The sequence below is a fragment of the Peromyscus californicus genome, unplaced genomic scaffold (genome assembly GCF_007827085.1).
Source record: "Peromyscus californicus insignis strain IS unplaced genomic scaffold, ASM782708v3 Scaffold_2__1_contigs__length_46816999, whole genome shotgun sequence".
Taxonomy (NCBI): domain Eukaryota; kingdom Metazoa; phylum Chordata; class Mammalia; order Rodentia; family Cricetidae; genus Peromyscus; species Peromyscus californicus.
Window position 1 is genome coordinate 17,998,558 of NW_026294540.1, and position 27,585 is coordinate 18,026,142.

The window sequence follows — 27,585 nt, forward strand, 5'->3', positions numbered from 1 at the left end:
TTCTGGCCTCCACAGGCACCTAAACACACACACACACACACACACACACACACACACACACACACACACAAGCAATAAATTTTTTTTTGAAAAGAAAAGTTAGAAAAGAAACGGGTAATTCTCTATAATAAATAAATACAAAAATCTTCCCTTGCTCCCTCCCTGTGGAGAGGCAGGACAACTGGCCCCACTCTCCCCTGCAGGGCAAGCTTTGTCCATTGGCAAATCAGAGGCCAGTGTGTTGCAGAGCTGGACTGGGAGAATCCACACAATGGTCTCGGGCATCTACCCTTTCCCCTCTGAAGCTGTTGGGGTGTTTTCTCGGGTAGGAAGAATTTGATTTCAGGGGTTATTCAGTTTAAAATATTGGTTCTATAATATTGCTCAGCTTTGCCGGGCGGTGGTGGCGCACGCCTTTAATCCCAGCACTCGGGAGGCAGAGCCAGGCGGATCTCTGTGAGTTCGAGGCCAGCCTGGGCTACCAAGTGAGTTCCAGGAAAAGGCGCAAAGCTACACAGAGAAACCCTGTCTCGAAAAACCAAAAAAAAAAAAAAAAAAAAATATTGCTCAGCTTTAAATACTGCACATGTCTTTGTGAAACACCATGAATTCACCCACATGTCATGTTGTCAGAGGGCTCTGTCTTGTCCCACCCTTCCTGCTTACTGCTGAGGTACACTTAGTTCAAGAGGCTCTCAGCCCTGGGCTCCCCACAAACCTAGCCCGGCTTCACATCATAGTCCTCAAAAGCTGCCTTTCTGGGGTTGAGGATATGGCTCAGTGCACAGAATAACAGGCTAGCAAGCAAGAAATCCTGGACTGTTGGAGTCTGCCTTTCCCCTCCCTTCCTCAGAATCTTGTGGCAGCAATCCTCCTGCCTCAACCTCAACATTGCTGAAACTGCAAACCTGCATCCCCGAACCAACCTGGCTCCATTCTCTTCCTCTGAAAGTTCACTGAACTTAGTTCAGGGATGCCAGGGTCTAAAAAAGGATGAACTGCTTGCCCTGTGCCCTAAGGCTTCAGAGTCCAGGGCATCCTGGGGTTCAGGGTCCCCTCAAAGATGAAGTTGTGCAGAGTGAGGCTCGAACCCCCTCTCTGTATGTGGGCTTGCACCTCACATCTCACCTGGTCCTGGTGTGTGTGTGTGTGTGGGGGGGCTGTCTCAGTTTTCTAGCCACCAGGTTGCATGTGGGAGCCCACTCAAGGCTACCATGGGAGGAGACACAGGGCCAACTGTGTTCTGTGTCCCCAGAACAGTGGACACCCCTCCACTTCCTGAGCTCGTGGATGCCTGACACCTGGGCTCGTGACCCCTCCCCACCCGATAGTCTTCTTAGGTCCCCTCCAGTCCCCAGCCCTCCCTTTTCCCTCCTCTCCCCTCCTCCCTCCCCTCCCCTCCCCCTCCCTATCTTTCCCTCTTTCCTTCCCTCTTACTCTCCCCTTTCCCCTCCCTGCTCCTGAACCTGCGGCTCCGCCTAGGAGCGGCGGGCGGGACAAGAATCCACCCGGACCCTGCCGCGGCCCGGGGCCTGGTGGCTCAGTCCTTGGCAGCAGCGACATGCGGCTCCTGTTCCTGGCGGTGCTGCGGCCACACACCGGCAACGCGGTCACGGCCGAGCGCCTGCGGTATGTTGTGGGGCCTGAGCATCCCTCGCCTGGGGATGCCGGGGGCTGGGCCGGGCGCCGGAGCCGCGCGTGCACAAACGGCTGGGCGGTGGGTGCAGGTGCCGCGCGCGCGCGCGCGCGCGAGGGGGGCTGCAGCTTTGATCCCAGATGCCGCTACCCTATCTGGCGATTGTGAGTGCCCTAGGATGCGGCAGAGGGGCAGCCTGGGCCAACGCTGCCAGGGTTGGGGGGGAAGACTCAGAGGCTCGGCAAAGGCCTCGATGCAGAGGTGAGGTTTGGGTAGAGTGCCTTGAAATTCGAAGGGGGGCCCCACGTGGCTGGAGAAAGGCAGAGAGTCCTAGTGAAAGGCAGACCTACATGGTTTGAGAAGGGCAGAGTCCTGGTGGATGGTCCAGCACGTGCAGGGATCCAGGGTCCGCGTTCTGTAGCTGCTGTTCCCTGCCAGTACCTCCCATCTGGTTCTCTTCTGAACGCTCAGCTTATCTTGTTAGGTCTTTTGGCTTTGTGTTTACCTGGGACGGAAGCCTGGTGTCAGGACAAGGCGGGGAAGGCGGGTCCATTCGCCTCTGGCCATCTGGTTGCCTGGATCAAGCAGGGCTGGGCTGTATCAGGGGAAGGTAAATGCTTATAAGCCCACTGGCCTAGAAGTTAGCTTGCTCTCCCCTGTTTTACCCCCCCACCCCCACACACACTTCACTTGCTTCATGAAATTTCCCAATGGCTTTCTTCTCTGTGGGTCTGTTTCCTCATCATGGGAAAGAGCCGTTGAGGCTACTCCAGCCCTCACAGGCCACATTCAACTAGAAAATGTTACAGTTCCTCTCAAGAACCAATGGAGGGTGGATGCTTTCCTGAAATATACTGGCAAAAAGACGAGTTTGGATTTTGAGCTTCCCCTCGATCTAGTTCAGTCACTCATCTGCCTCTCTGTGGACTGGTTTTAGACAGAGCTCTTTGCAGTGAAAGAGAGACAAGGAGAATAAACAGAGAGGTAAATCATTCCAGAGGGTGATTGGTGCTTTCAAGCAACTGAAACCAGGCTGGGAGTGCGGCTAAGTTGGTAGACTGTTTGCTAAACAAGCATTCTTGAATCCCTGGGTTCTAGTCCCAGCACCCATAAACTAGGTATGGTGGTATAAGACTATAACCCCAGCATTTGGAGGTGAAGGCAGAAAGGATCAGAAATTTGAGGTCATCCTCTGCCACTACCAAGTTCCAGGTCGGATTTGAGATCGTATCTCAAAAAAACGAAATAATATGACTTTTGTGTTGGAGGGGCTCCTTCAGGCAATAGGGTCCAGGCTGTGCTCTCTGTAGAAGGAGCATGCAAGCTAAGACCAGGGGAGAGGCGTCCACCCAGACCTGGGAAGACAGGTCTGGAAGGGCTAACGATAACACAGGTCCAGAGGTTCTGTTCTGAGCTATTCAAGGTATAGAAGGTTGGTGAGAGTCATCCAGCTGTCTTGTACACATGGTGGGAAGAACAGATTGTGTTTAAGATAAGCATTTAAACGTTAAGCACATGTTAGCTAACATTTGATTCCATGGGTGGGAAAAGGTCCCAGGTTCTCTGGAACGGACTGATCACTGATTAACGAAACAGTAGAAAACATACGCAAATTTATGATGTGCGAGGAGTACAATTGCTCATTAACCCAAAAGTGTGCATGCCCCTTTCTATGAGGGAAGAGGGCCTGGCGAATGTGTGCCATTCCTAAGGGGACTAGTAAATAATTTGGGGGAGGCCTTGGTGGCCTCAGAGCAGCTCACATTGCCCTGGGATGAAGTTGTAGACCCACAGAACAGTGAATGGCTGTAAATGATTCCTAGTACTATTGGACAGTGCCAAACTCAGACACAATGGGATATGACAAAGGGCTCTTACGGGACTTGGGGATCACAGTGGGAGCTCCCCATAAGTGACAACCTGTCCTTAATAAGCCAATTAAAGGCATCAGAACCACCAAGTTCTACTTACTCAGTCACATGTGTGACTTTAATTTGTGTGTGTGTGTGTGTGTGCGTGCCTTAGTTTTTCAAGGCAGAATTTCTCTGTGTAGTCACAGCTATCCTGGAACTTGCTTTGTAGACCAGGCTGGCTTTGAACTCAGAGATCCACCTGCTTCTGCCTCCTGAGTTCTGGGATTAAAGGTGTGCCTGACTAACATATATATATTTAAATTGTGTGTGCTTGTATGTGTCTGTAGGGATATGTGTATGTGAGTATAGATTTGCAAAGTGGCCAGAAGGGGTCACTGGGTCCCCTGGATCTGATTTACAGGTGGCTGTGAGTCTCCAAACATAGGTGCTGCAAAAACAGTTTGTGCTTTGAACCTTTGAACCTTTTCTCCACACCTGAACCCCTCTTTTTAACGTGCGTACTGGGGTCCATATGCTTATGCAACAAGCAGTCTTCCTCCAAATCCACTGAGCCATCTTTCCAAACCCCGAGGTGTGACTTTTGGCTTGGAACTTCAGTTTATATCCCGTAGCAGAGGATTTCTTATGGCCAGTTTTACAAGAACGTGTGTGTGTGTGTGTGTGTGTGTGTGTGTGTGTGTGTGTGTGTGTGTGTGTGTGTAATTTTCAGGTTTTATGATTGGTTTCGGGGTTGGGGAGAGCTCAGATTTCTACCATCACCTCGGGAAGGAGAAATTCTCTCAGTGTTTTGTCCTTTGCTTGCTTTGCATGAGAAAGGGAACAGGGCAGGAGAATAGGAGGTCAGCCTCAGAGGCCTTACATGGGGGTGTCATTTTCTGGGTCCCAACATCAAAGTGTCAGCAGTGCCACGCCAACAAACCTGCTGTAGTCAGGGCTGAGGATAAGGCTAGAGATGTAGGCAGGACTCTGGTCACCAAAGACCAAGAATAGCCACAAAAGGAAGGTAGTGATAGCTGCATGTATGATGGCAGGTAAGAGAGACTGAATCTGTGGGTCTCGTGTGTTTAAGCAATGGGGACGGCTGCAGACGTGGCTCAGTTAGCAGAGTGCTTGTAGCTCTGATGGTAGAGTGCTTATGACTCGGTTGGTAGAGTGCTTGTGGCTCAGTTGGTAGAGTGCTTGTGGCTCAGTTGGTAGAGTGCTTATGACTCAGTGGATAGAGTGCTTATGACTCAGTGAATAGAGTGCTTATGACTCAGTTAGTAGAGTGCTTGTGGCTCAGTTGTCAGAGTGCTTGTAGCTCTGATGGTAGAGTGCTTATGACTCGGTTGGTAGAGTGCTTGTGGCTCAGTTGGTAGAGTGCTTGTTGGTTCAGTTTGCAGAATGCTGGCTTAGCAGGCATTAGGCCTTGGGTTTGGACCTCAGCCTTGGGCCAACTTATGTGGTACTTATCTCTGATCTCAGCACTCTGAATGTGGAAACCTCAGAAGTTTATGGTAATTCTCTGCTATATAATGAGTTCAAGGCCAGTCGGGGCTACATGAGACCCTGCCTATAAACAAACAAACAAACAAGCTGTGTGTGGAGGAAGGCAGATCTCTGTAAGTTCAAGGCCAGCTAGCTGGTTTACTTAAGTGAGTTTCAGGCCAGCCAGGGCTACATAATGAGACTCTGTGGAAAAAAAAAAAAAAGTTAAAAAAAGAAGCTGGAGATATGGTTCGGCAGTTAATAGCACTTGCCTCTCATTCAGAGGGCTGAGGTTCAGTACCTACCACCCACAACAGGAAGCTCACAATCAGCTGTAACTCCAGCTCTAGGGGATCTAATACCAGCATTAGTCTCCTTGGGCACCCACCTACTTGTGCACACTCGTGCACACAGGTACATACACATAAATAAATATATAATATATTATAATATAATTAAAACACAACTTTAAGCCGGGTGGCAGTGGCGCATGCCTTTATCCCTGCACTCGGGAGGCAGAACCAGGCAGATCTCTGTGAGTTCAAGGCCAGTCTGGTCTACTGAGCAAGATCCAGGACAGGCACCAAAACTACACAGAGAAACCCTGTCTCAGAAAACCAAAACAAACAAACAAACAAAACCCCCTACAACTTAAAAAAAAAAATCGTAGAGTCAGAAGCCTAGAGCAGAGGCTCCTACTCTGGTCCCAGCATTTAGAAGACGGAGATAGGAGGATTTCAGTGAGTTCAAAGTCAGCCTGGGCTACATAGACCTGTCTCAAAAATAAATGTAATGCGGAGAACAGACCACTTCGTCGTCACGGTGGAGTTAGTGACACAGGAAGTGGATGTGATGTGAGCAGTGTCCTCAGTCACTGTGTCCAGCTAGGACCGGGCCAAGGCCTTCAAAGAGCCCCTCCTCTCATGGAAAGGTGGCTGATTCTCAAAAATCTTTCAATAGTTCAAGTTAATCTTAATACAGCGACCTGGATCAGTCCCTGCTTCTGTGGGTAGCAGGAGTCTTCTCCCCCTCCCTCCAAACCTCCCTTCCCCTCTTTGGCAGTCCTAAGAGACTAGGAATCCAGAGTCTCGTGGGTGCTAGGCAGACAGTTTACCACTGAGCTACATCTGCAGCTGACCCCTTCTTTTATAATGAAACCCCAAAGTACTCCATTGTAAGGGAAAGGCTTTCTCACGGCAGTACTTAAATTGAGGAGCTGAGACAAAGAGGACAGGCCAGAAACCCAAAGACATTTAGCTTTCCATTCTGGGCTTTTCTAGCACTTTAAAATTTGTTATTCTTTTTAGTTTTTTTCTGGGTATGGGCATCAGATCCCCTGGAGCTGGAGTTACAGATAGTTGTGAGCCACTGTGTGGGTACTGGGAACTGAATCTGTATCTTCAAGAGGAGCATGCCGGGCGGTGGTGGCGCACGCCTTTAATCCCAGCCCTCGGGAGGCAGAGGCAGGCGGATCTCTACGAGTTCGAGGCCAGCCTGGTCTACAGAGCGAGATGCAGGACAGGCACCAAAGCTACATAGAGAAACCCTGTCTCAAAAAACCAAAAAAAAAAAAAAAAAAAAAAAAAAGAAGAAGAAGAAGAAGAAGAGCATCCAGTGCTCTTAACCACCCAGCCATTTCTCCAGCCACCGCCACCACCGTCATCATCATTTTCGAAACAGTTGGCCCTGTAGCTGAGTGACCTTGAGCACCTCCCCCACCCCACAATGGGAACAGGCCTGGCCCGTGCTAGGCAAGACCTGGAACTTCTGATCATTCTCATTCTACCTCTTAAGTGTGTGGATTATAGGCGTGGGCTACCACATCCCACCACAAAAGTTTCCCTGATCTTTGCTTTGAATCATGCCATGCAGTACTCGCCCCACACCTGAGATCCCCACGGAGCACAGTGTTTGTGGCACTCCTGAGGGTTTCTGGGAAATGCTGCCAAGTGCCGAGTACTCTCAGCTCTCAGGAGCACAACACTATTAGGGTCAGGTTGGCATAGGGGAGAGAGTGTTGCACCAGAATTGTCACGGGAAGAAGTGGACTTTGTGCAGGGGGTGGCAGCTGCTCTTACCTCACCCAGGGCAAGCTGGTGAGCAAACATGTTTTCTTTTTTTTTGCCAAACCTTGAGATGAGATACCTTAGATACCTTAGGGAAAGGAGAAATCTGAAGCCTCCTGGGGAAGACACCATCTGCAGCCAGGAATCACCCTCCCTTTCCTCACCACAGTTCTGTCTCTTCCCTCCTGAGTTCTGCTGCAATTGCCAGGCCTGTGGGTAGGAAAACTTCTTTTCTTTTTGGTTGTTTTGAGACAGGGTTTCTCCCTGTAGCTTTGGTGCCTGTCCTGGAACTCGCTCTGTAGACCAGGCTGGCCTCGAACTCACAGAGATCCTCCTGCCTCTGCCTCCCGAGTGCTGGGATTAAAGGCGCGCCCCACCACTGCCTGGCTGGGTAGGAAAACTTTTTGAAGAATCCATAGGGGGAAGTTTTCAAGTTTTCTGCTCTAGAGGAATGTACTAAAATCTCTGTGACAAAATTCCTGAGAGAGGTCAGAAGAGGAAAGCAGAATTTTGGATGAAGGTTTCAGACCTCTGAGTGAGGAGGGCTTGGCCCTCCTCCAAACCCAATAAGCTATGATCCATAAATTGATCCATCAGTAACATTAGTGCCTTCATGAGTCAGTCACCACCCAAAGACTACACCTGCACACACACACACACACACACCTTCAACTCTTGAATTTCCAGGGGGAAGATCTCACACCCAAACCACAACACAAGGACTCAGGAAAATCATGAGTGCTTGGGAAGCACAGGGAAAGAGACTTATCTTTCTGCCATAAGCAACAGGTGTTGGAAGGCACTCAGCATTTAGACATTTGGCAAGTGAGTATCAAAGGCAAGGTGGGTCCTCATGTAGCGGAGCTGACCCCTGCAGCTCTTGTATGCCTGAAGCCAGCAGCCAAGCAACCAGAGCTGTGCAGATCTGTCAGAACCAAGCATAGCCAGTTCGAAGGAGGTTCTGGCGTGTTAATGCACAAAGCATTACCTAGTTATATGTGACCCTCTGACAGAAGTGCAGGGTGATGACAACCTGGGAAAGGGAGGTGACATGTGCTACAGCAGCCGATGAGAAGGCCTCCTTGTAGAAATGCCCCATCCTGGTCCATCTAAGACACCTTTGCCACACCATAAATCCCACCCTTTAAAAGTCTATCATTCATGGTGCTGGAGAGATGGCTCAGAGGCAAAGAGCACTGGTTGCTCTTGCAGAGGACCCAGGTTCAGTTCCCAGCACCCACATGTCGACAAAGAACCATCTGTAATTCCAGTTCCATAGGATCCAATGCCTTCTTCTGACCTCTGAGGGCACTGCATGTGTAAGGTGTACATACACATGTGCAGGCAAAATACTCATACATGTGAAATAAATCTAAAATATAAAAAAAGAAAGTGCTCACAGAGATCTGCCTGGCTCTGCCTCCCGAGTGCTGGGATTAAAGGTGTGCACCACCACCGCCCGGCTCATTTGCAAGATCCAGGACAGGCACCAAACTACATGGAGAATCCCTGTCTTGAAAAACCAAAAAAAAAAAAAAAAAAAAAAAAAAAAAAGAAAAGAAAAGAAAGTGCATAATTCAGGGGGTAGACTCCAGGGCCTTATGCATGTTAGGCAAGTGCTCTACTGCTGAGATATGTGCCTAGTCCTTTATTTATTTATTTATTTGTTTGTTTGTTTCAGAGCTGAGGACCGAACCCAGGGCCTTGCGCTTGCTAGCAAGCGCTCTACCATTGAGCTAAATCCCCAACCCCAGTCCATTATTTTTGTCATTGTTTTGTGCCATGGTCTCCTCTATCCTGAAAGGCATTATTTAGTCCAGATGAGTCTCAAACTTAACAGAAACTCTCTTGCCTCAGTTTCCTAGGTTCTGGGATATTGGGTATGTAGCTCCATGCCTGGTTTTAATTTCCTTGTGCTAGTATTTTTTTGTAAACACAGGTATTGTCGATTATGGAAATTCTCATCCATGACACACAGAAGCAATTAACTTGTAGGGACTGTGGAGATGGCTCAGCGGTTAAGAGTGCTTAATGCTCTTGTAGAGGACCTGAGTTTAGTTCCCAGCATCCACATCGTGGCTCACAACCACCTGTAGCTACAGTTCCAGTGAGTCTGATGTCCTCTTCTGGCCTCTGTGGGTACTGCATACACATGGCACACGTGCACACATATAGCACACGTGCACACATATAGACATAATTTAAAAAATCATATAAATAAATCTAAAAAAAATATAGGGATGTTGTTGGGTTGAGGTGGATGGAGTGATTTCTAATCTTAAGTCATGAATATGTAAATTGGTTCCCTCTCTTCCTGGAAATGATGAACCATTTATTAAAGTTTCTCTCTCTCTCTCTCTCTCTCTCTCTGTCTCTGTCTCTCTCTCTCTCTCTCTCTCTCTCTCATATACTCCTTTCTTTAAAACCTTTTGCTGGGAAAGAAAAACACAATTCCTTAGGCATAATAGGTACTTTGTGACTTTATTATTGAATTGAGTCATTATCTGACAGAAGGAATAAGGACAAAGCAGTTTAGAAGTGTGATAAGTCAGCTAGCCACCAGGGTAAAATTTCAGTCCACAGCCACAGCGCATTAAGATTAAACATTATTTTTTTTAATTTAGAATGTTTATGAGATCATGCAGTGAGTGTCACGGTGCTGTTTAAAGGACGTTTAGTAGATGAAGAACAACTTGCTATCATGACTCTCATTATCCATGACAAGGCTCCCTTTCCCTTTCTTCCATATGGACTCAGCAGAGGTCATTGATCTCTCAGGCACTCATTCTCCAGCAGAGGTTATACTCCTTGCCCTCTGTCAACAGCTTCTCATTTCCTACGGCTTTCGGGAGATGGAATAGTCCTTACTCACGTCTGCTCAGATGAGCACGTAGCATTCTGACTCTTAGGCTGAGGTGAGCAAGAGCTGCAGAGTGAGCAGGCTTCCTCCTGGAGTGCTGGCCAGCGGCCCCCAGTGTTTCTACACTCCCCAGAGAGTAGAGTGTGTGTGTGTGGGGGGGAGGAGGGCAGTGCTATTGACCTACAATGACCGGTCAAATTGAACAGTGAAAATGGTACGGCCAACTTACACAACGTGAGCTAGGCATAGTTCATAGGTTTGTCATCCTAGCTACTTGGGAGGCGGAGGCAGGAAGACTGCAGGTTCAAGGTCTGCCTGGGCTATGGAGTGAGTTCAAGGCCAGCCTAGCAACCTGGTGAGGCTCTGGGAATGTATGTAATTCAATGATGACTGAGTCTCGCCTAGCTTGTGCCAAGCCATAGGTTGAATCTCCCACACTAGAAAATAAATACATACATAAATCAATAAAAGGATAAAAATAAAAATACAATATACTTTAGGAGCACTTAAGTCTTCAGACCCATGTGTGGAATTTATTTTAGAACTCTTTTTTTCAGAATATTTATTGCACACATGCACACACGCACTTACACACACGCTCAGTACACATGTACGCATTGAGTGTTTGCAGTTTCCACGGTGTCCAGAAGAGGGTATATAAGACCCTCTGGAACTGGGGTTACAGACTGTTGTGAGCCACAGATAGGTGCTAGGATTTGAACCTACGTTCTCTGAGAGAGGAGCCAGTGTTCTAACCTCTAAGCCATCTCTCCAGCTCCAGAGTTGACTTTCTTTGCACAGTGCCATTAGCAGGCCGTGTATTTACCTTATACAAAGAGATGTTAGCTCGGGGGATGAGTCTCACCCCATCCCCCAGAGTGAGCGTGGCACTGGAGGACTCCGTCTGCTGCTTCTACCTGAGGCATTTCTTTTTTTTTTTTTTCCACAGTGCGTTTGGATAGCAGATGACCCATGCTAGGCCAGTCTTGCTTACGGTAACAAAATACCTGAGGCTGAGTAACGTTATAAAGAAAAGAGGCTTCACTGAGCTCCTATTTCTAGAGATTCAAGGTGGGGGCCCACACTGGGGGACAGTCTTTAAAATGTTTTAAATCACCTTTATTGATTTACTTATATATTAAATGTAGAGCAGGAAGTGTCGGGAGAAACCTCACATGCCATATGCCACGGCATACATATGGAGGTAAGAGGACAACTTGGGACAGTTGGTTCTCGGCTTCCATCACGTGGATTGCAATGGGATCAAAATCAGGTTGTTGGGCCTGGCAGCGAGGGCCTTTACACCATGCAGCCATCATGCCTGCCCCTCAAAATCTTTCTCACTTCAAGAAATGAGTGACAGGGGCTGGAGAGATGGCTCCGTGGTTAAGATCGATCATTGGTGGCTCTTGCAGAGGGCCTGAATTTGGCTCGTAGTACCCACACGGCAGCTCACCATCATGTAGAACTCCAGTTCTGCTGGATCTGACACCTTCTGGCCTCTGCAGGCACCAGGCATTATACGTGGTGCACAGACGCACAGGTAGGCAAAACCCTCAGAAGCCTCAAATGAAATCAATGAATCTAAAAGAAATTTGAGTGACAGCAGCTAGAAGATGCCTTTTGGGCACCCTCTAGAGTGAAGGGACGGTGGGCAAAGGACACAGCGGAATTGGAGAAGGGCAGACAGAGCTCTGAGGTAGTCCAATGCCACTGAAGGTGGTGAGTGGCTTGTCCCAACGTTCTGATTACATCGACCTCGATCCCAGCCACAGTCCGAGGTCTCGCAGGCTGCGGAATGGATGGTGACCGTCACCGCCTTAGCTCCCATTTGTGTTTTCCCTACAGACCGTCTCGGAAGCCTTAACCATAATGGCAACTCCAACTTTTCCCTCTCTCTCTTTTTTTTTTTTTTTTTTTTTTTAAATGAAGGGACCACCTAGAAGCCGCAGGCCACATGTGCGTTCTGAGAGACGCCTTTGACTTTGAAAGCCCGTCTGAAATTGCCAAGCTCATCGCGGCGGAGAACCTGGAAGCAGCCCTGGCCCTTCACCTCTACCGAGGAGGCAGACTTCTGCAAGGTACACCCCTTTCAAGCTTTCAATGTCACATGGGGGGTGGGGGATGCTGAAAAATACCAGATGTAGTATCCTGTTCCCCAAAGACAAACTGAAGGCTTATACAAGGTCTCCATTTTTTCTTTTCTTTTTTTTTTTAATTTTATTTTTTCTTAACATTTATTTTATTATGTATATTAAGCAAAGTTTTCTAAATTTGGTAAACTTGCCACTTCAGAACAGGTAGATATTGATGATATCGTTACCGTAGAAATATCTGAGTGTCAGCCTGAGGCTAGCCGTGGTGGTACCTGCGCATATTCACAGCATGGGGTCTCTCACAAAGCTGTGGTTGCCATTGGTCAGAGCATGTGTCTAGGGCAGCTCACTCACTCAGCTGTGGCTAGGAGGCCTCTTTCCTCCCTACCTGGGCTTCTCCATGGGTGGGGTGTTGCAGTTTACTTCCCTGTTGCGATGATAAAACACCCTGACAGGTGCAACTTTAAGAGAGAAAGGGTTTGCTTTTGGGGGCTTACAGTTCCAGGTTACAGTCCATCATTGAGGGGGAAGTCAAGGCAGGAACTTGAAGCAGTCTGTCACATCACATCCGAAGTCAAGAGAAATGAATGCACGCACATTTCCTACCAATGCCCCTGTTCTATATTTATATCACTCAGGATCCCCTGCCTAGGGAATGGTACCACCTACAGTGGTCTGGGTCTTCCTACATCAATTAAACCAAGACTATCTCCACACAGACATGCCCACAGGCCAATCTGACTCAGACAAACCCTTACTGAGATTCTCTTCCTGGTAATTCTAGGTTGTGTCAAGTTGACAGTTAAAATGAACCATCACTGGTAGTTTAAGTAGCTTTAGACATAGTGCCCAGCTTCTCTTGTAAAGAACATTCTAGCCGGGTGGTGGTGGTGGCACATGCCTTTAATCCCAGCACTCGGGAGGCAGAGCCAGGTGGATCTTTGTGAGTTCGAGGCCAGCCTGGTCTACAGAGCGAGATCCAGGACAGGCACCAAAAACACACAGAGAAACGCTGTCTCGAAAAAACCAAAAAGAACAACATTCCAGGGAGACAAAATTAGAAGCCACTTTCCCTTCTATGACTCAGGCTCTGAAATCACCTAACATGCCAGGCATAGGGGCAGGTGCCTATAGGTCCTGGCACTCGGGAAGTAAAGGCAGGAAGATTCCAATTTTGAGGCCAGCTTAGGCAAGTACAAAGTAAGTTTTTTAAGGACTCAAAAAAATGAAAATTAAAGTCTCCCAGTGAATTTCGTAGTGTCCTGTCATCATCTAGGTGGGAGCTGCTAAGCTGAGCCATCAGCATGAGGAGGTGACCACCCTGGAGTTTGGCCATGGCTAACACTCACTCATACATATATTCATGCACAGCTCCGGCTGTACATGGCGTAACTGAGGGCATGCACATACATGTTCTGCATCGTGATCGTGACACCTGATAGATCTGAGGACTCCCTCCCACGATGGCACACGTACACATCACCCATCCTTTACTTTTTTTCTCTTTGTGTGTGTGTATGTGTGTGTGTGGTGCACACATGAGCAGGCAGGTGTATATTCGGGTCTCTGTGTAGGCCTGAGGTTGGCGTCTTTTTCTCAATTGCTTCTCTACATTTCAATTCTGTTTCTTCACATGGGTAGTGAGCTATTTGGAGAATACTAGGTTAAAATACAAAGTTCATTTATGTGCCTCATTCCCTTGTACACACGTCCTAGACTCCTTTAGGTTTGTTTGTTATTTGAGGCAGTCTCATGTAGCCCAGGCTGGAACGTACTATGTAGCAGAGGATACCCTTGACTTTCTCATCCTTCTGGCTTCACTTTCCAAGTACTGGGATGACAGGCACGTGTTATTGTCAAGTTACGTGGGGCTGGGGAATGAACACGGGACCTCAGACAGGGTGGCAAGCACTCAGCCAGCTAAGAGGCATCCTCAGCTTCTGAAATGATATCATCCCGTATTTTCAACGTGCCTCTCCGGTGACAGTGACCTGCTCTATGACGCTGGGAGTGGAATTTTTCACTTGTGGTCTCATTTCAGTCCTCAGAGACTTTCCAGTTTGGGATCACCCCCCATTTTGGAGTTTTGGATTAGGCAGGCTCCACCCGCATCACACTGTAGGGCTCCTCTGTGCTCACAACCTTAAATTTAGGCCCTATGGCGTGCCGCCCCATCTTTGATCATACCTTTCTGTTGTTATTGTTTGGAGACAGGGTCTCACTAGGTAGCCTTGGCTGCTCTGAAATTCACTATGTAGGCCAGGCTGGTATCACAGAGATCCTCCTGCTTCTGCCTCTCAAGTGCCGGGATAAAAGGCATGCGCCGCCACACCAGGAGAATTATATGTTCTTGATGGCAAGGTGAGTGTCTGTGCTTCCAGCCCCTAGGTTAGCCTGGAGGCCAAAGGGCTATGCCAGTTTTTTGTTTTGATCAGCACTGACAAAATTGCCATCGAAGTTCAGCTGAGACTGGCGGGTCCTGCTGCACCTCACTCTGGTCCACTTGCTGTTTTTTTTTGTTGTTGTTGTTTTGATTTTTTGTTTTTGTTTTATTTTGTTCTGTTTTTTTGAGACAGGGTTTCTCTGGGTAGCTCTAGCTGTCCTGGAACTCACTCTGTAGGCCAGGTTGGCCTTGAACTCACAGAGATCTAGCTACCAGCCTCTGCCCCCTAAGTGCTGTGATTAAAGACATGTGCCACCACCACCTAACTTGTTTTTGTTCTTTTAATTTATGTGCTTAATTCCACCACTCTTGACCTCTGCTTCAAATAAACATGAAGATGTCACAGTTCTGTTTGCTTCTGAGTTGGGAGGAACTCTGAACTAACTCAAGGGATTTATTCCTCCCTCCTGGGGATGAGTGTAAAAGATTTTTTTTTCCTGTGTACAAATCAATCAATTTTTCAAGTGTTTAATGACAGAACTTTATAGTTGTCCTTATCTAAGAGAGACCATAGCTGGGGTACTGCGCAGGGTGCATTCTGAGAACTCTTCATATGCTTTAACTAGCCTATAAAACAGACAACTTGCAAGTTAATTCAATGTTGGCTGCAGAGCTTTAATGAAGTCTTACGAATATGCCTTAGGCTGGAACCTAATGTGGAAGCAGATAGGGTCAGGTGGCCAAGAACAAGATTAACCGGTCTATGATAACACCCCATGACTCATATGGATCCAATTCAAATGCCTGCCCCCATATAATTGCTTGTTAGTTCGTGTTGTTTTTAAAATCGAAATTATGTACGTCTTATAGTTTGGTTGTCTTTAAGTTTTAAATTATATTGATCTATTTTGTAGGGTGTGTGTGCCACAGCACGCATGTGGGGGTCAGGGGACAACTGTGTGGTGTCTGTTCTCTCCTACCATGCTAGTCCCAAGAATCGAACTCAGGTCATCAGCCTTGGTGGGAAGCACCTTTACTTGATGAGCCATCTCACTGGCCCACAATTGTCTGTCATTTTTATCGTTGTTTTAGGTTTTTGAGACAGGGTGTCATGTAGCCCAGGCTGGCCTTGAACTCACAATGTAGGTAAGGTTGACCTTAACCTGCTGCTCCTCTTTCCTCCTCTTCCCAAATGCTGAGGTTACAGAAGGCACCAATACACTCAGAGTTTTGAGACAAGGCCTTACATTTTACAGCCCAGGCTAGCTTAGAACTCACTATGTAGCCCAGGCTGGGGTTGAGCTCCTGACAATCTTCCTGCCTTGGCTCACAAGTGTGAGGCAGTCCACCTAGCTTCAGTTTTCTGTTCTTACCTGAAATAAGATAAAAAAAAAAAAATCCTCCCTCTTTGCCAGGTCTCTCACAGCAATCAGGAGTGAAGACATATTTTTTATAAAGATGTTTGTTACTTTTTTTAATTAAAAATTTTTCACGTGAGCCAGGTGGTGGTGGCACACGCCTTTAATCCCAGAACTTGGGAGGCTGAGTCAAGTGCATCTCTGTGAGTTCAAGGCCAGCCTGGTCTACAGAGTGAGATTCAGGACAGGCACCAAAACTACACAGAGAACCCTGTCTTGAAAAAAAAAAAAAATTCACGTGTATGAATGCATTCATGCACAGATGTGCACCGCATGTATCCCAGGTGCCCACAGAATCTACAAGAAGGTATTAGATCTCCTAGAACTGGAGTTACAGACAGCTGTGAGCTGTCATGTGGGTGCTAGGAATCAAACCTGGCTCCTCTGCAAGAACAGCAGTGCTGTTTGCCGCTGAACCATCTCCAGCCCCATTATTATTTTTATGTGTGAGTGTTTGGTCTGTGTGTCTGTACACCATGTGCACGCTGGGCCTGTGGATGGATGCCAGAAGAGGTCATCAGTGCGCCTGTAACTGGAGCTACAGACTGCTGAATTGCAAATAGGTGCTAGGAATCCTGGGTCCTCTGGAAGAATGGCTGATACTCTTAACCACCGACCCATCTTTCCAGCCCTGAATGATGACATCTTATTTCCATATTTTGTCTCAGACACAGTGCGTGATGAACTGTTTTTGTTTTTGAGACAGGGTCTCACCATATCGCCTTGAGGAAGGGGCAGCGCTATATAGACACTGGTATCTGGAAGTCACCCGGCATGGCCCCTCCCTCATGATCCTGAACCTGGAACTCTGTGGCTATGTAGACTAGTCTGGCCTGAGACTCAGAGAGAGTGCTGGGATTAAAGACATGTGATGTGCCACCACAGCCCATATGTGATGAACTGAATTCAAAGATACTTTTAGGCTGAACGTGATGGGGCAATCCAGAAGCAGAAGCAGGCAGGCAGATCTCTGAGTTCTGGACCAGCCAGGTCTACGTGGGAAGTTCAGTTCAGAATGTTGTGTTGGCATCCAGGGCCAGGGATGCCACTCAGATCCTATTCAGAGTCCCACAGTTTCAATGGCTGGCTTTAGAAGCTGGTGATCATGAGGGAGGGGCCATGCCTGGTGACTTCCAGGTACCAGTGTCTATATAGCGCTGCCCCTCCCTCAAGGCTTCTCGAGCTGCCGGCGGGAGGATGATAAACAGGGCTCTCTCCTGTCACCAGTTTTCTCTGAGCTCTTTGATTTCTTCCCAGGATTGGTGAGCTTGGCTTTGACAGATGGTGGTGAACGATACTTTTTGTGAATATAATTGAAAGCAAATTAATCTGAAAACTAGTTCCGAGGACCATGGGTGGGACTTGGCATGATTTTTTTTCTTTGTATATATATTTATTTGTATGTATGGAGTGGTGTTGGTGTTGGTGGGCGTGGTCGCGGCGGTGGTGGGCGTGGTCGCGACAGTGGTGGGCCTGGTCATGGTGGTGGTGGGCCTGGTTATGGGGATGGTGGTAGCGCTGGAGAGAGATACTTGTGAAAGTTAGAGAACAACTTAAAAGGAGTCGATTATCTCCTTCCACCATGTGGGTCCCAGAGATGGCACTCAGAGCGTCAGGCACGGTGGCATTTGCCTTTGTCTGCTCAACCATCTCGCTGGCCCTCAGTGCAGGTTTCTAATAGCGATGTCTGCTATCCCTCTGGAGAGTTGAACGGGATGAAACTGACACCCAAACACCCCACACCTAGGGGCCGGGGCTGGAGCTCAGCTGGCGGAGTGTCTGTTGAGCATGCGCAAAGCCTTGTTTTCAACCTCTAGAGGGACATAAACCGGGTGTGGCAGCGCTTGTGGGAAATCGCAGCCCTCTGGCCCGTCCTAGGTGGAAGCCTGAGGATCAAGAGTCCCGGGTCATCTTCAGGGAAATAAGCTCAGGTTCAACCTGCCTCCAAAACAGCACTGTGCCAGTGAAATGATTCCCCAGGTAAAGGCAAAAGCCAGGCCACTTAAGTTCAACTCACAGAACACACATAAAGGCAGAGAGGACTGACTCCACAAAGTTGTCCTCTGACCTCCATCCTAGCACTGTGGCAAATGCATTCCCCCACACATATCTCACACACACACACACACACACACACACACACACACATCTGGGAGTGGCGGTGCACACCTATAATTCTAGCCCTGGGAATGCTGGGGCAGGAACACTGAGAGTTCCAGGCCAACCTGGGCTATAGAACTCTCTTTCAAAACAGACAAGTAAACAAGCCACACACTCCTGTGTCATGGGAACTCCTGCTTTTTTGCTTCCTGGCTGCGGGCCAGTTGTCACGGGACGCCTCCTGATGTCCAGTCTGTCCCACTTGTCATCATTTTGCAGGTCATGGCATTCCTTTCGGGGTCATCTTTGGTGGAACGGATTTAAATGAAGATGCCCATCATAAAGAAAAAAATGAAGTCATGGGGAAAGTTCTGGAGGAAGCCAGGTAAGGCCAGGGGTGCTCTGCTTTGGGAGGGCCTTCATCCTACCAGGGAAAGCAAATTCACACCATCAACATAAGACCCTTACCAGGCGTGATGGCTCATGCCTTTAATTCCAGAACTTGGGAGACAGAGGCAGGTGGATATCTGAGAGTTAAGGCTAGCCTGGTCTACATAAGCAAGTTCCCTGTCTCAGAACAACAACAAGCCCACCAAACAAAACTGTCCTTCACTATAGTTTTATTTTGCTACCATTTCTCGTTGTAAACCAAGTAAGTCATACCTGGCCTAATGGTAATATCACGTGAACATTCTAGAAGGTTCTGTGTGGTAGGAAGACAGCTAGCATGTGCTTTTGTTTGTGTGTGTGTGTGTGTGTGTGTGTGTGTGTGTGTGTGTGTGTGTGTATGCTGAGAGAGTCTTTTGTAGCCTAGGCTAGCCTTGACTACTATAGGTAGCTGAGGTTGACCTTGAACTCTGCTCTTGCCTTCACCTTCCATGTTCTGGGACTACAGGAATGTGCCACAGTGTAGGGCTGAGTAGATGATTTAAAAGAACAAAGCAGGTTTGTGCTAGGTTTCCCAACCCAAGGGTCATCCTTGTAGCCATTCTTTAGTATGGGTACTCATTATTCAGTAAGGTTTTCCAACCCAAGGGTCATCTTTGTAACGATTCTTTAGTATGGGTACTCATTATTCAGTATGGCTCCTGTCTCTGTCGCCTTGTGAGTTCTGCAAACCATTTCGGAGTGCCGTTGCCAGCGGGGATTCTGGACCCTGGCACTTAGTCCTCCATTTACACATTACTCCCAGCCATCCAGGACCAGAGAGCCTCCAAGAGCATGGCTCTGTTGCCTGCAGGTGGTGCTTCTCCAAGATGACACATTCATGAGTTCTGTGGGGATAGTGTGGGAGCCCCTGCCCCAGATACTAGCCGTGGCCAGTACCTTCTGACCTGCGTGGGCCGTGTGTGAATGTGGCGCACATGCGTACACACGGGAAACACACTCATACACAGAAAATCAAAATAAATACATCTTCAAAAACAAAAACACACAGAGAAACCCTGTCTGGAACACACACACACACACACACACACACACACACACACACCCCAAATACAACAATAACAAAAGCAATAGCTGCTTTTGCAGAGGACCTGAATTTTCTTCCATGTACCCACATCAGGTGGTTCCTGATATAGCTGGAGTATAACTCAAGCTCCAGGCTATAAGCACCCTCTTCTGGTCTCTATGAGCACTGCACTCACACAGTGCAAACACTGCCCCCTACCCACACACCCACACACCCACACACCCACACACACACATCTTTAAAAAAAGGTGACCTATTAGTGAATGTTCCTTATTACTTCTTGCACATTCTAAAAACATATTACCTTTCTATTTACATGGTTCAGTCTTCACAGTCCTATGGAAGAAAAGTAATTCTGTTTACTAGAAACACTATTGAACAAATCCATCTTTGCAGTATTATCTTTAGGGTTATTTATTGCATTGTTATTAAAACAAATATTGATTTTTTTTTTAAATTTTGGGGGGGGTATTGATTGAGGCCAGTGGGCAAGAGAGAAGCACAATTCATGGATTTCTTGCCTGACACCACACAACTCATGTTTCTATAACCGAGATATTGGCCTTGTCTGGCTTTATAATGAGCATTTCATTTTTGATCAAACACTTTTTAAATTGGTGTATTTTTTCCTATAGGGGTTGTGTGAACTTTTTCAGTATTTTAAACTTTCATCCCATTGCAGTGCAGTATTCAATTTTAATTTTGGATTAGATTTATAGCTTCTAAGAATTATGACAGAGTAAGTGCTTGGCAATTATATTATAAATATCAAAATTAAATGAAATGTATCTGAAAATCGGTATCATGTTGCTTCTGGATATATTTTTGAAAAATAATACTAATCACTTGTTATGGTTTATTTAAAAATGCTTTTCCTTTACTTTCATTTCATGTGTTTGGGTGTTTTCCTGCATGTGTGTCTGTGCACCATGTGTGTGCAATGTTCTCAAAGGCCAGAAGAGGGTGTCAGATCATCTGGAACTGGAGTTATAGAGATGGTTGTAAGCCACCATGTAGGTGCCGGGAATCGAACTCAGGTCCTCTGAAAGAGCAGCCAGTGCTCTTAGCCTCTGAGGCCATCTCTCCAAGGCAGCCCCAGTCTGTTACCATTATCACGTCTTTTCAGATATATCCTGCGTAGGAAGGTAGGAACCTTTCTGGTGTATTTAACCCATTCTCTGCCGCCATTGTGTTGTACGAAGTTCTTGGATGTGTTTTGAGTCAGCGCCTGGCCTTGCGGTCCCTTTTGATCTCCCATTCTTTTTTGGTTTTTCGAGACAGGGTTTCTCTGTGTAGCTTTGCGCCTTTCCTGGAACTCACTTGGTAGCCCAGGCTGGCCTCGAACTCACAGAGATCCGCCTGGCTCTGCCTCCCGAGTGCTGGGATTAAAGGCGTGCGCCACCACCACCCAGCAATCTCCCATTCTTCTCCTCATTGCCAATCCAGTTTTAACCATTGTACTCTGGATATGGGTCAGTGTGGAATACGAGTCTCAGCTCCGCGTACTTTATCTGGAATGGTTGCTACTCAGTGACATGCATTCTGTCCCAGTCACAGGGTTTCTATTGCTGTGATGAAACACCATGACCAAGAAGCAAGTTGGGGGAAAAAGGGATTAGTTGGCTTACACTTCCATATGGCTGTTCATCATCAAAGGAAGTCAGGACAGGAACTTAAGCAGGGCAGGGTCCTGGAGGCAGGAGCCGATGCAGAGGCCATGGAGGGGTGCTGCTTACTGGCTTGCTCCTCATGGCTTGCTCAGCCTGCTTTCTTACAGAACCCAGGACCACCAGCCCAGGCATGACACCACCCACAATGAGCTGTTTCCTCTCACATCCATCACTAATTAAGAAAATGCCCCACAGGCTTGCTGGGTCTCATGGACGCATTGTCTCAACTGAGGCCCCCTCCTCTCTGACGACTCTAGCTTGTGTCAGGATGACATGACACTATCCAGGACAGTTTCTGTCAGTTACTTTTGTCACTACTGTGACAAAATCCTTGACAAAGGCAACTTAAGGAAGGACATAGGTGTGGCGGCAGTACACACCTTTTATTTCAGCACCCTAGAGGCAGAGGCAGGAGGATCTATCTCTAAGTTCAAGGCCAGCCCAGGTCTACACTGAGAAACCCCCATCTCAAAAATAATAATAATAATAATAATAATAATAATAATAATAATAAATAAAGAAGGGTTTATAGTCTGAAGGTACCACTCAGTCCGTCCTGGTGCAGAAGGCATGGTGGCAGGAATATGAGGCAGCTGGTCATGTAGTGTCCCCAAGTCAGGAAGCAGAGAACAATGGACGCTGATGCCCAGCTCACTCCCCTTTTTTCAGCCCAGGGCCCCAGCCCCTTAGCATGGTGCTGCCCACAGTTAGGGTGGGTTTCCCCACCTCTGTGTTCCTACTCTAGATACTCCCTTGCTGTGGGAGGATCCTTCTGTATGCTGTGCATGGGTGTTGATCTCATTGGTTGATAATAAAAGCTGATTTGGCCTATATATAGCCAGGCAGAATAAGGCTGGGCAGGAAAGCCAGATAGAGATACAGGGAGAAGAAGGGCGGAGTCATGGGAGTCACGAGCCAGACAGAGAATAAGCCACATATACAAAATGGGATAGAGGTAAAGGCTATGGGCCTTGGCATAGTACATGGGTTAATAGAAATGAGTTAAGTTGTATGAGCTAGTTAGTAATAAGTCTGAGCTAACGGCCAAGCATTTATAATTAATGTAAACCTCTGTGTGGTAATTTGGGAAGTGACTGCCTGGTATAATCAGGCATATGGGACAGAAAGCTCCACCTCTGATTACACTCTCTTATAGGTATGTCCAGAGACCTGTCTCTTAGATGATTCTATATCCTATCAGGATGGTGATTAAGAGTGACCAGGACACTTAGAGATATCCCAACTCTGAAATCATTCTTAAAATCTTTCTGTGTGACTGTCATAGAATTAATCCTTAAAGCTACCATCTGTCTGATGCCATGATAACTCAGTTGTGGGTGTGTCTCATCTGGTTTGGTTAAAAAAAAAAGAAAAAAAAAAAGAACATCTTTATACAATTCCTATGCAAGAAATGTTCTATACCATTCTGTTAAAAGGTATCTGTTAATGTTCTTTTCATGGCAAAGGCAATCTCTTTAAATACATTTATTTATTTATTTATTTATTTATTTATTTATTTATTTATTTATGTGTGTGTGTGTGTATGTGTGTGTGTGTGTGTGTGTGTGTGTGTCCGTGCTACAGCTCTCATGTGGGGGGTCAGGGAGAAACTTGTGGGAACTGGTTTTTTTCCTTCCACCAGGTAAATTCCAGGTGATCAAACTCTGGTGATGAGGCTTGGCAGCAAGCCTCTTCCTGCTCAGCCATCTTTGCTGGCCTGGCAAACAGTCTTAAATAGGGGTTCCCCATTTTCTTAGCGCTGGAGCCCCTTCGGACTTACTTTTTCTTCTATTTTTTTTTAATGTATTTGTATATATAAACCTGAATGTATGTGTGTGCACGCCGTGGATTTAAGATGTAGGTATTTCCATTATCATGCAGGCATCCTGGGCAGATATAGGCACTATAGCGCACACAGCATTCCCTGGTCAAGTTCCTGTGTCACGTGACCCTTGTCCTGGAGTGCTCATAGCATATTAACTATGTCACCTACTGAGTTTTGTTTTCTGACTTCTGATTTTTTTTTTTTTAAAATGTAAATGTATGTTAGTGTGCATGCAGGGTGTCCAAGAGGGTGTCAGGTCCCCTGGAGCTCGTTACAGGCGTCTGTGAGCCGCTGCATGCACGTGGTTGCTGGGGACTGAATCCAGGTCTTCTGGAAGAGTGGTAAATGTTAACTACTGAGCCACCTCCCCAGCTCCAGTCTTTAATTTTTCAAATCTCTGCTTTTTTTCTAGCGTTATTTGAAAGGAACAAGAGAAATAAGGGGTTTTGAGCTTCGTTGAGTTTATTTCCCTCACACAACTTTTTCTGGTGTGGGTGGAGATGGGGCCTAATGGGCAGTGACCGGGAGTAATGACGGTGGATGGAACCTTGTCCTGTCCGTCTCTCATGGGCCGTTAGGAAGTGCTGCTTCAGAGTTGTGTTAATTGAATTCCAGCCTAATTGACTGTTATCTCTGTCCATTGACTAGGTTTGCCGTGGCTTTCACAGAGGCAATGAAGGGCACAGCACAGGCGCAGTGGGTATGTGTTCTTCCGATGTCTTTTTAGAGGGGCCTGGGGACGGGGAAGAAGTCTATTAGGCCGTGGCGGTATGGCACAGTTGTGAGCTGCCTTTCTCCACTGTGGCTACTCTAAAAAGTTTAGCGATGTTTGTAATTTTTCTTTAATTCTTTGATAATTTCATACAATGTATGAAAAAACTTTTTAAAATTAAATCTTGTGTATTTTTTTTTCCTGCATGTATATCTGTGTACTCCATGCTCGTCTGGTGCCTGAGCCTCCTGGAGCCAGAATTACAGATAGCTGTAAGCCATCTTGTTGGTGCTGGGAATCAAACCCAGGTCCTTTGCAAGAACTTACTGTCTGATGTGCTGGAGAGATGGCTCAGTGATTAAGAGTACTAATTGCTCTTCCAGGGGTCCTGAGTTCAATTCCCAGCAACCACATGGTGGCTCACGGCCATCTATGGTGGGATCTGATGCCCCCTGGTGGTAAAAAGTCAATAGAACACTCATATACATAAAATAAATAAATACATCTTAAAAAAAAAAACTGTGTTCTTAGCCAGTGAGCCATCCCTCCAGTCCCATACAATGTTATTGCGCATGTTCATACCCCCAACTCTTTCTCCTACCCACACAACTTTGTGTTCTCTTTTGTTTTTTAAACCTCCTCAGTCCAGTTGGCCCCTCTATATACTCTTTCATGTGGGAACTACCATGAAGTGTGGTCAACCTACCAGGGGCCACATGCAAAAAGAAAATGGACTCTTTCTCTCCTAGGAGTCATCAGCTAAGGATGAGACTTTGTGCCTTTCTCCCCCTCCATTTATTTTTATTTTATGTGCTTTGCATGTATGTCTGTGTGAGACTCTCAGATCTCCCTAGAACTGGAGTTACAGACAGTTTGTGAGCTGCCATGTGGATGCTGGGATTTGAACCTGGGTCCTCTGGAACAGCAGCCAGTGCTCTTAACCACTGAGCCATCTCTCCAGTCCTCAAGCTGAGATCTTGTCTGGTTTTAGCTTGCACGGGTCTTACGCACATTGTCTCAACTGCTGTGAGTTAATATAGGCAACTGCCCTGCTATGTAAGAAAACATTATTTTCTTATAGTCACCCCCTCTCCCCTGCCTCTGGCTCTTACGGTCTTCCCACCCTCTCTTCTGCAATGATGCCTGAGCCTTGGGAAGAAGGAATGCGATACAGCTGTGCTCTTGAGGGCCGAGGATTCCACAGACTCTCATTCTCTGCACTGTGACCAGTTGTGGGTCTCTGTGTTCATTACCATCTACAGCAAAAAGATGCTTTTGTGGGAATTGAGAGGTGTACTAATGTATGGGTATAACCGTGGTCCACTATGTAGACGAGGCTAGCCCAGAACTCACAGAGAGCACACACCTCTGCCTATCATGTCCTGGGATTAAAAGCGTGTACTACCACACCTGCCTCAGATATGTATATGCTACTGAATATATTTAAACACTACCCTGGGTCAGCCAGCTCTGTGCTTGGACAGTCCTCTTCCAAGAATAGTAGGCATCTGAGCAAACCAGCAAGCAGACATCTAGCGGCTAGAGAGACAGCTCAGTGGTTAAGAGCACTTACTCCACTTCCAGAAAACCCAGGTTTGGTTCCCAGCACCCACATGGCAGCTCACAGTCATCTTTAACTCCAGTTCCAGGGGCTCTCATGCCCTCTTAGGACACCTGCAGGCCTCAAGCATGCATGTGGCACAAATACATCCCTACAGGCAAAGCAGTCATGCACATAAAGTAAAATAAATAAATCTAAGCCAAGTCTTTTTAAATTTAAAAAAAACGAGGACTGCAAAGATGGCTTAGCAATGAAGAGCATATGCTGCTCTCTCAGAGGACCTGAGTTCAGATCCCAGCACCAACAACAATTAGCTCACAACTGCCTGTAAGTCCAGCTCTAGGAGATCTGATGCCCTCTTCTGGCCTCCATGGGCACCTGCACTCATGTACACACACACACACACACACACACACACACACACACACACACACACCTCTTCACACGTACGTATAATTAAAAATAAATCTTATAAATTATAAAAAGACCCACTAAGGAAGAAAAACATTGTGAGGTAGCTTCGATGGCCTTGTCTCGGATGAGGATGTAGGAGATACTGGCATAAACCTAATAAAAGATGAGACTAACTTGTTTTCATATCTTAAAGGCTGGGGGATAGTTATTAAATTTGAAAGCAAAGTTGTTTTTAATACACATTTTTGTACAGGATTGGTGGGTGGATTTTCCAATAAAGTTCAGCCCAATACCTTTATTTGATTTGATTTTTTTTCAAGTACAAATATGTATAAATAATATAAAGGTTTCTGACTCAGCTGTATTTATAGAATTCTTTTTGATTTTGGAGGGGAGACTTTGATTCACGGACTGTGAACGGTGATAATGTGTTTTGAGCAGCGCAGTCTTAATCTTCCCGGAGGAAAAGCCAGCTTTGGTTTTTAATTTTATGTTCTCTGTTTTGGAGGCAGGCTTGACTCAGGCTGTAGCCTTGTTAATCTTGCCTAATTATTACCAAAGTGTGATCAAATATCAGTAATCCCAGATTAGAAAGATTACAGGACCTGCTTCTAATGCTCTTGTGGTTTCTTTTCTTCCTCCCCCTCCCCTTTTTTTTTCCAAAGTAGTGTCTCACCCTGTAGCCCTGGTTAGCTTGGAGCTTACTATGTAGAACAGGCTGACCTTGAACTCAAAGAGAAGGGCCTGCCTCTGCCTCCCGAGTGCTGGGATAGGTTTTGAAGCCACTACCCTACCACCGTGCCTGACACTTTGTGGCTTTAAAAGAGAGAATATGGAGGCTGCAGAGATGGCTCAGTGGTTAAGAGCACTAGCTGCTCTTGCAGAGGTTCCAGGCTCAATACCCATGTGGCAGCTTACAACCATCTACCTCCAGTCTCAGGAGATCTGATGCCCTCTTCTGGCGACTTTGGGCACTGCATGCGCAGTCTCTCTCTCTCTCTCTCTCTCTCTCTCTCTCTCTCTCTCTCTCTCTCTCTCTCTCCCTCTCTCCTTCCCTCTCTCCCTCCCTCTCTCCCTCCCTCTCTCCCTCCCTTCCTCACACACTTTTAAAAAGGAGATAATAATATGTATGTACACAGAGATAATGTATTTAAATGTGCTTTTAAGCAGAGAATCCAGTTCAAACCTTAACCCTGCATTTTCTCCACCTTTATTTCTAGAGAGGTAATTAAGTTGGGTGTAGTGACAGGCTAATCCCAGCACAATCTTGCTAGGATTCTCATGAGAAATACACGTTCTAATACAAGTGTAAAAAGTCAAGATGACCCTTTCGGTTCCCCCTTTCTACCCAAAATTAATTAAGCTGCCAAGTGAACTCTGTGGCGGGAAGAAATGGCCGTACCTGGAGACTTGTGAATGTGTCTGTTCACTCATCTCTCAGGGCTATTTCTCTGGGATCTAATGAAAAATCTAAAAGGCTTTATGTGATATTTTAAGAGGAAGGGAGAGAATATTAAGATTCCATTTTAATACCTGTGAGGACTTATTACTTAATATGACTAATTATTTGATATGAAAAGCCAGCATCCTTTTAGGCACATGCTCCCAAATAGGCATGTCTCTGTAAGAGACCCATTTTTATAGAATAAAGCGGAAAAGGGGGCAGAGAGGGGATGACAAGGTTCGGGGGTGGGCTCAGCTGTAGCGCACCTGCCTAGAATCCACCAAGGAGAGCCTGGGGCTTAGCTTGGTGCTGTCACAGTACTTGATGAGGGGTGGAGGCATGGCTCAGCGGTATAGCACTTGATCTCCGACTGTAGGCATCACAAGATAAGGGAAAAGACAAAGGAAAAGAAAGACCAGACCACAGCTACAAAAAGACCTTCTGTTCTTTGGTTAATATAATAAAAAGGCTAATCTTTTGGTATTATACTTTCTGCACGTGGAAACCACATTAAATGTTCTTGTAGCGGATGCAGAATCCAGGGCTCCACGTTCGTTTTGAAATTACAAAAATGACTCCTGATTG

The 27,585-nt window shown here is 46.7% G+C and overlaps 1 protein-coding gene across 3 annotated transcripts in view; it reads left to right on the top strand.

Moving 5' to 3' along the window:
- The first annotated feature begins 1,466 nt into the window (after nt 1-1,466).
- Glt1d1 (glycosyltransferase 1 domain containing 1) overlaps nt 1,467-27,585 on the top strand; it is a 69,296-nt gene continuing 43,177 nt past the window's right edge. Inside the window, exons 1-4 of one of the 3 annotated variants that reach the window (XM_052755494.1) lie at nt 1,467-1,629; nt 11,836-11,984; nt 18,180-18,285; nt 23,518-23,569. In XM_052755494.1, the coding sequence (XP_052611454.1) occupies nt 1,562-1,629; nt 11,836-11,984; nt 18,180-18,285; nt 23,518-23,569 (375 nt within the window). In that variant the 5' untranslated portion in view covers nt 1,467-1,561. The other 2 variants (XM_052755495.1, XM_052755493.1) reach the window with 2 other exon arrangements.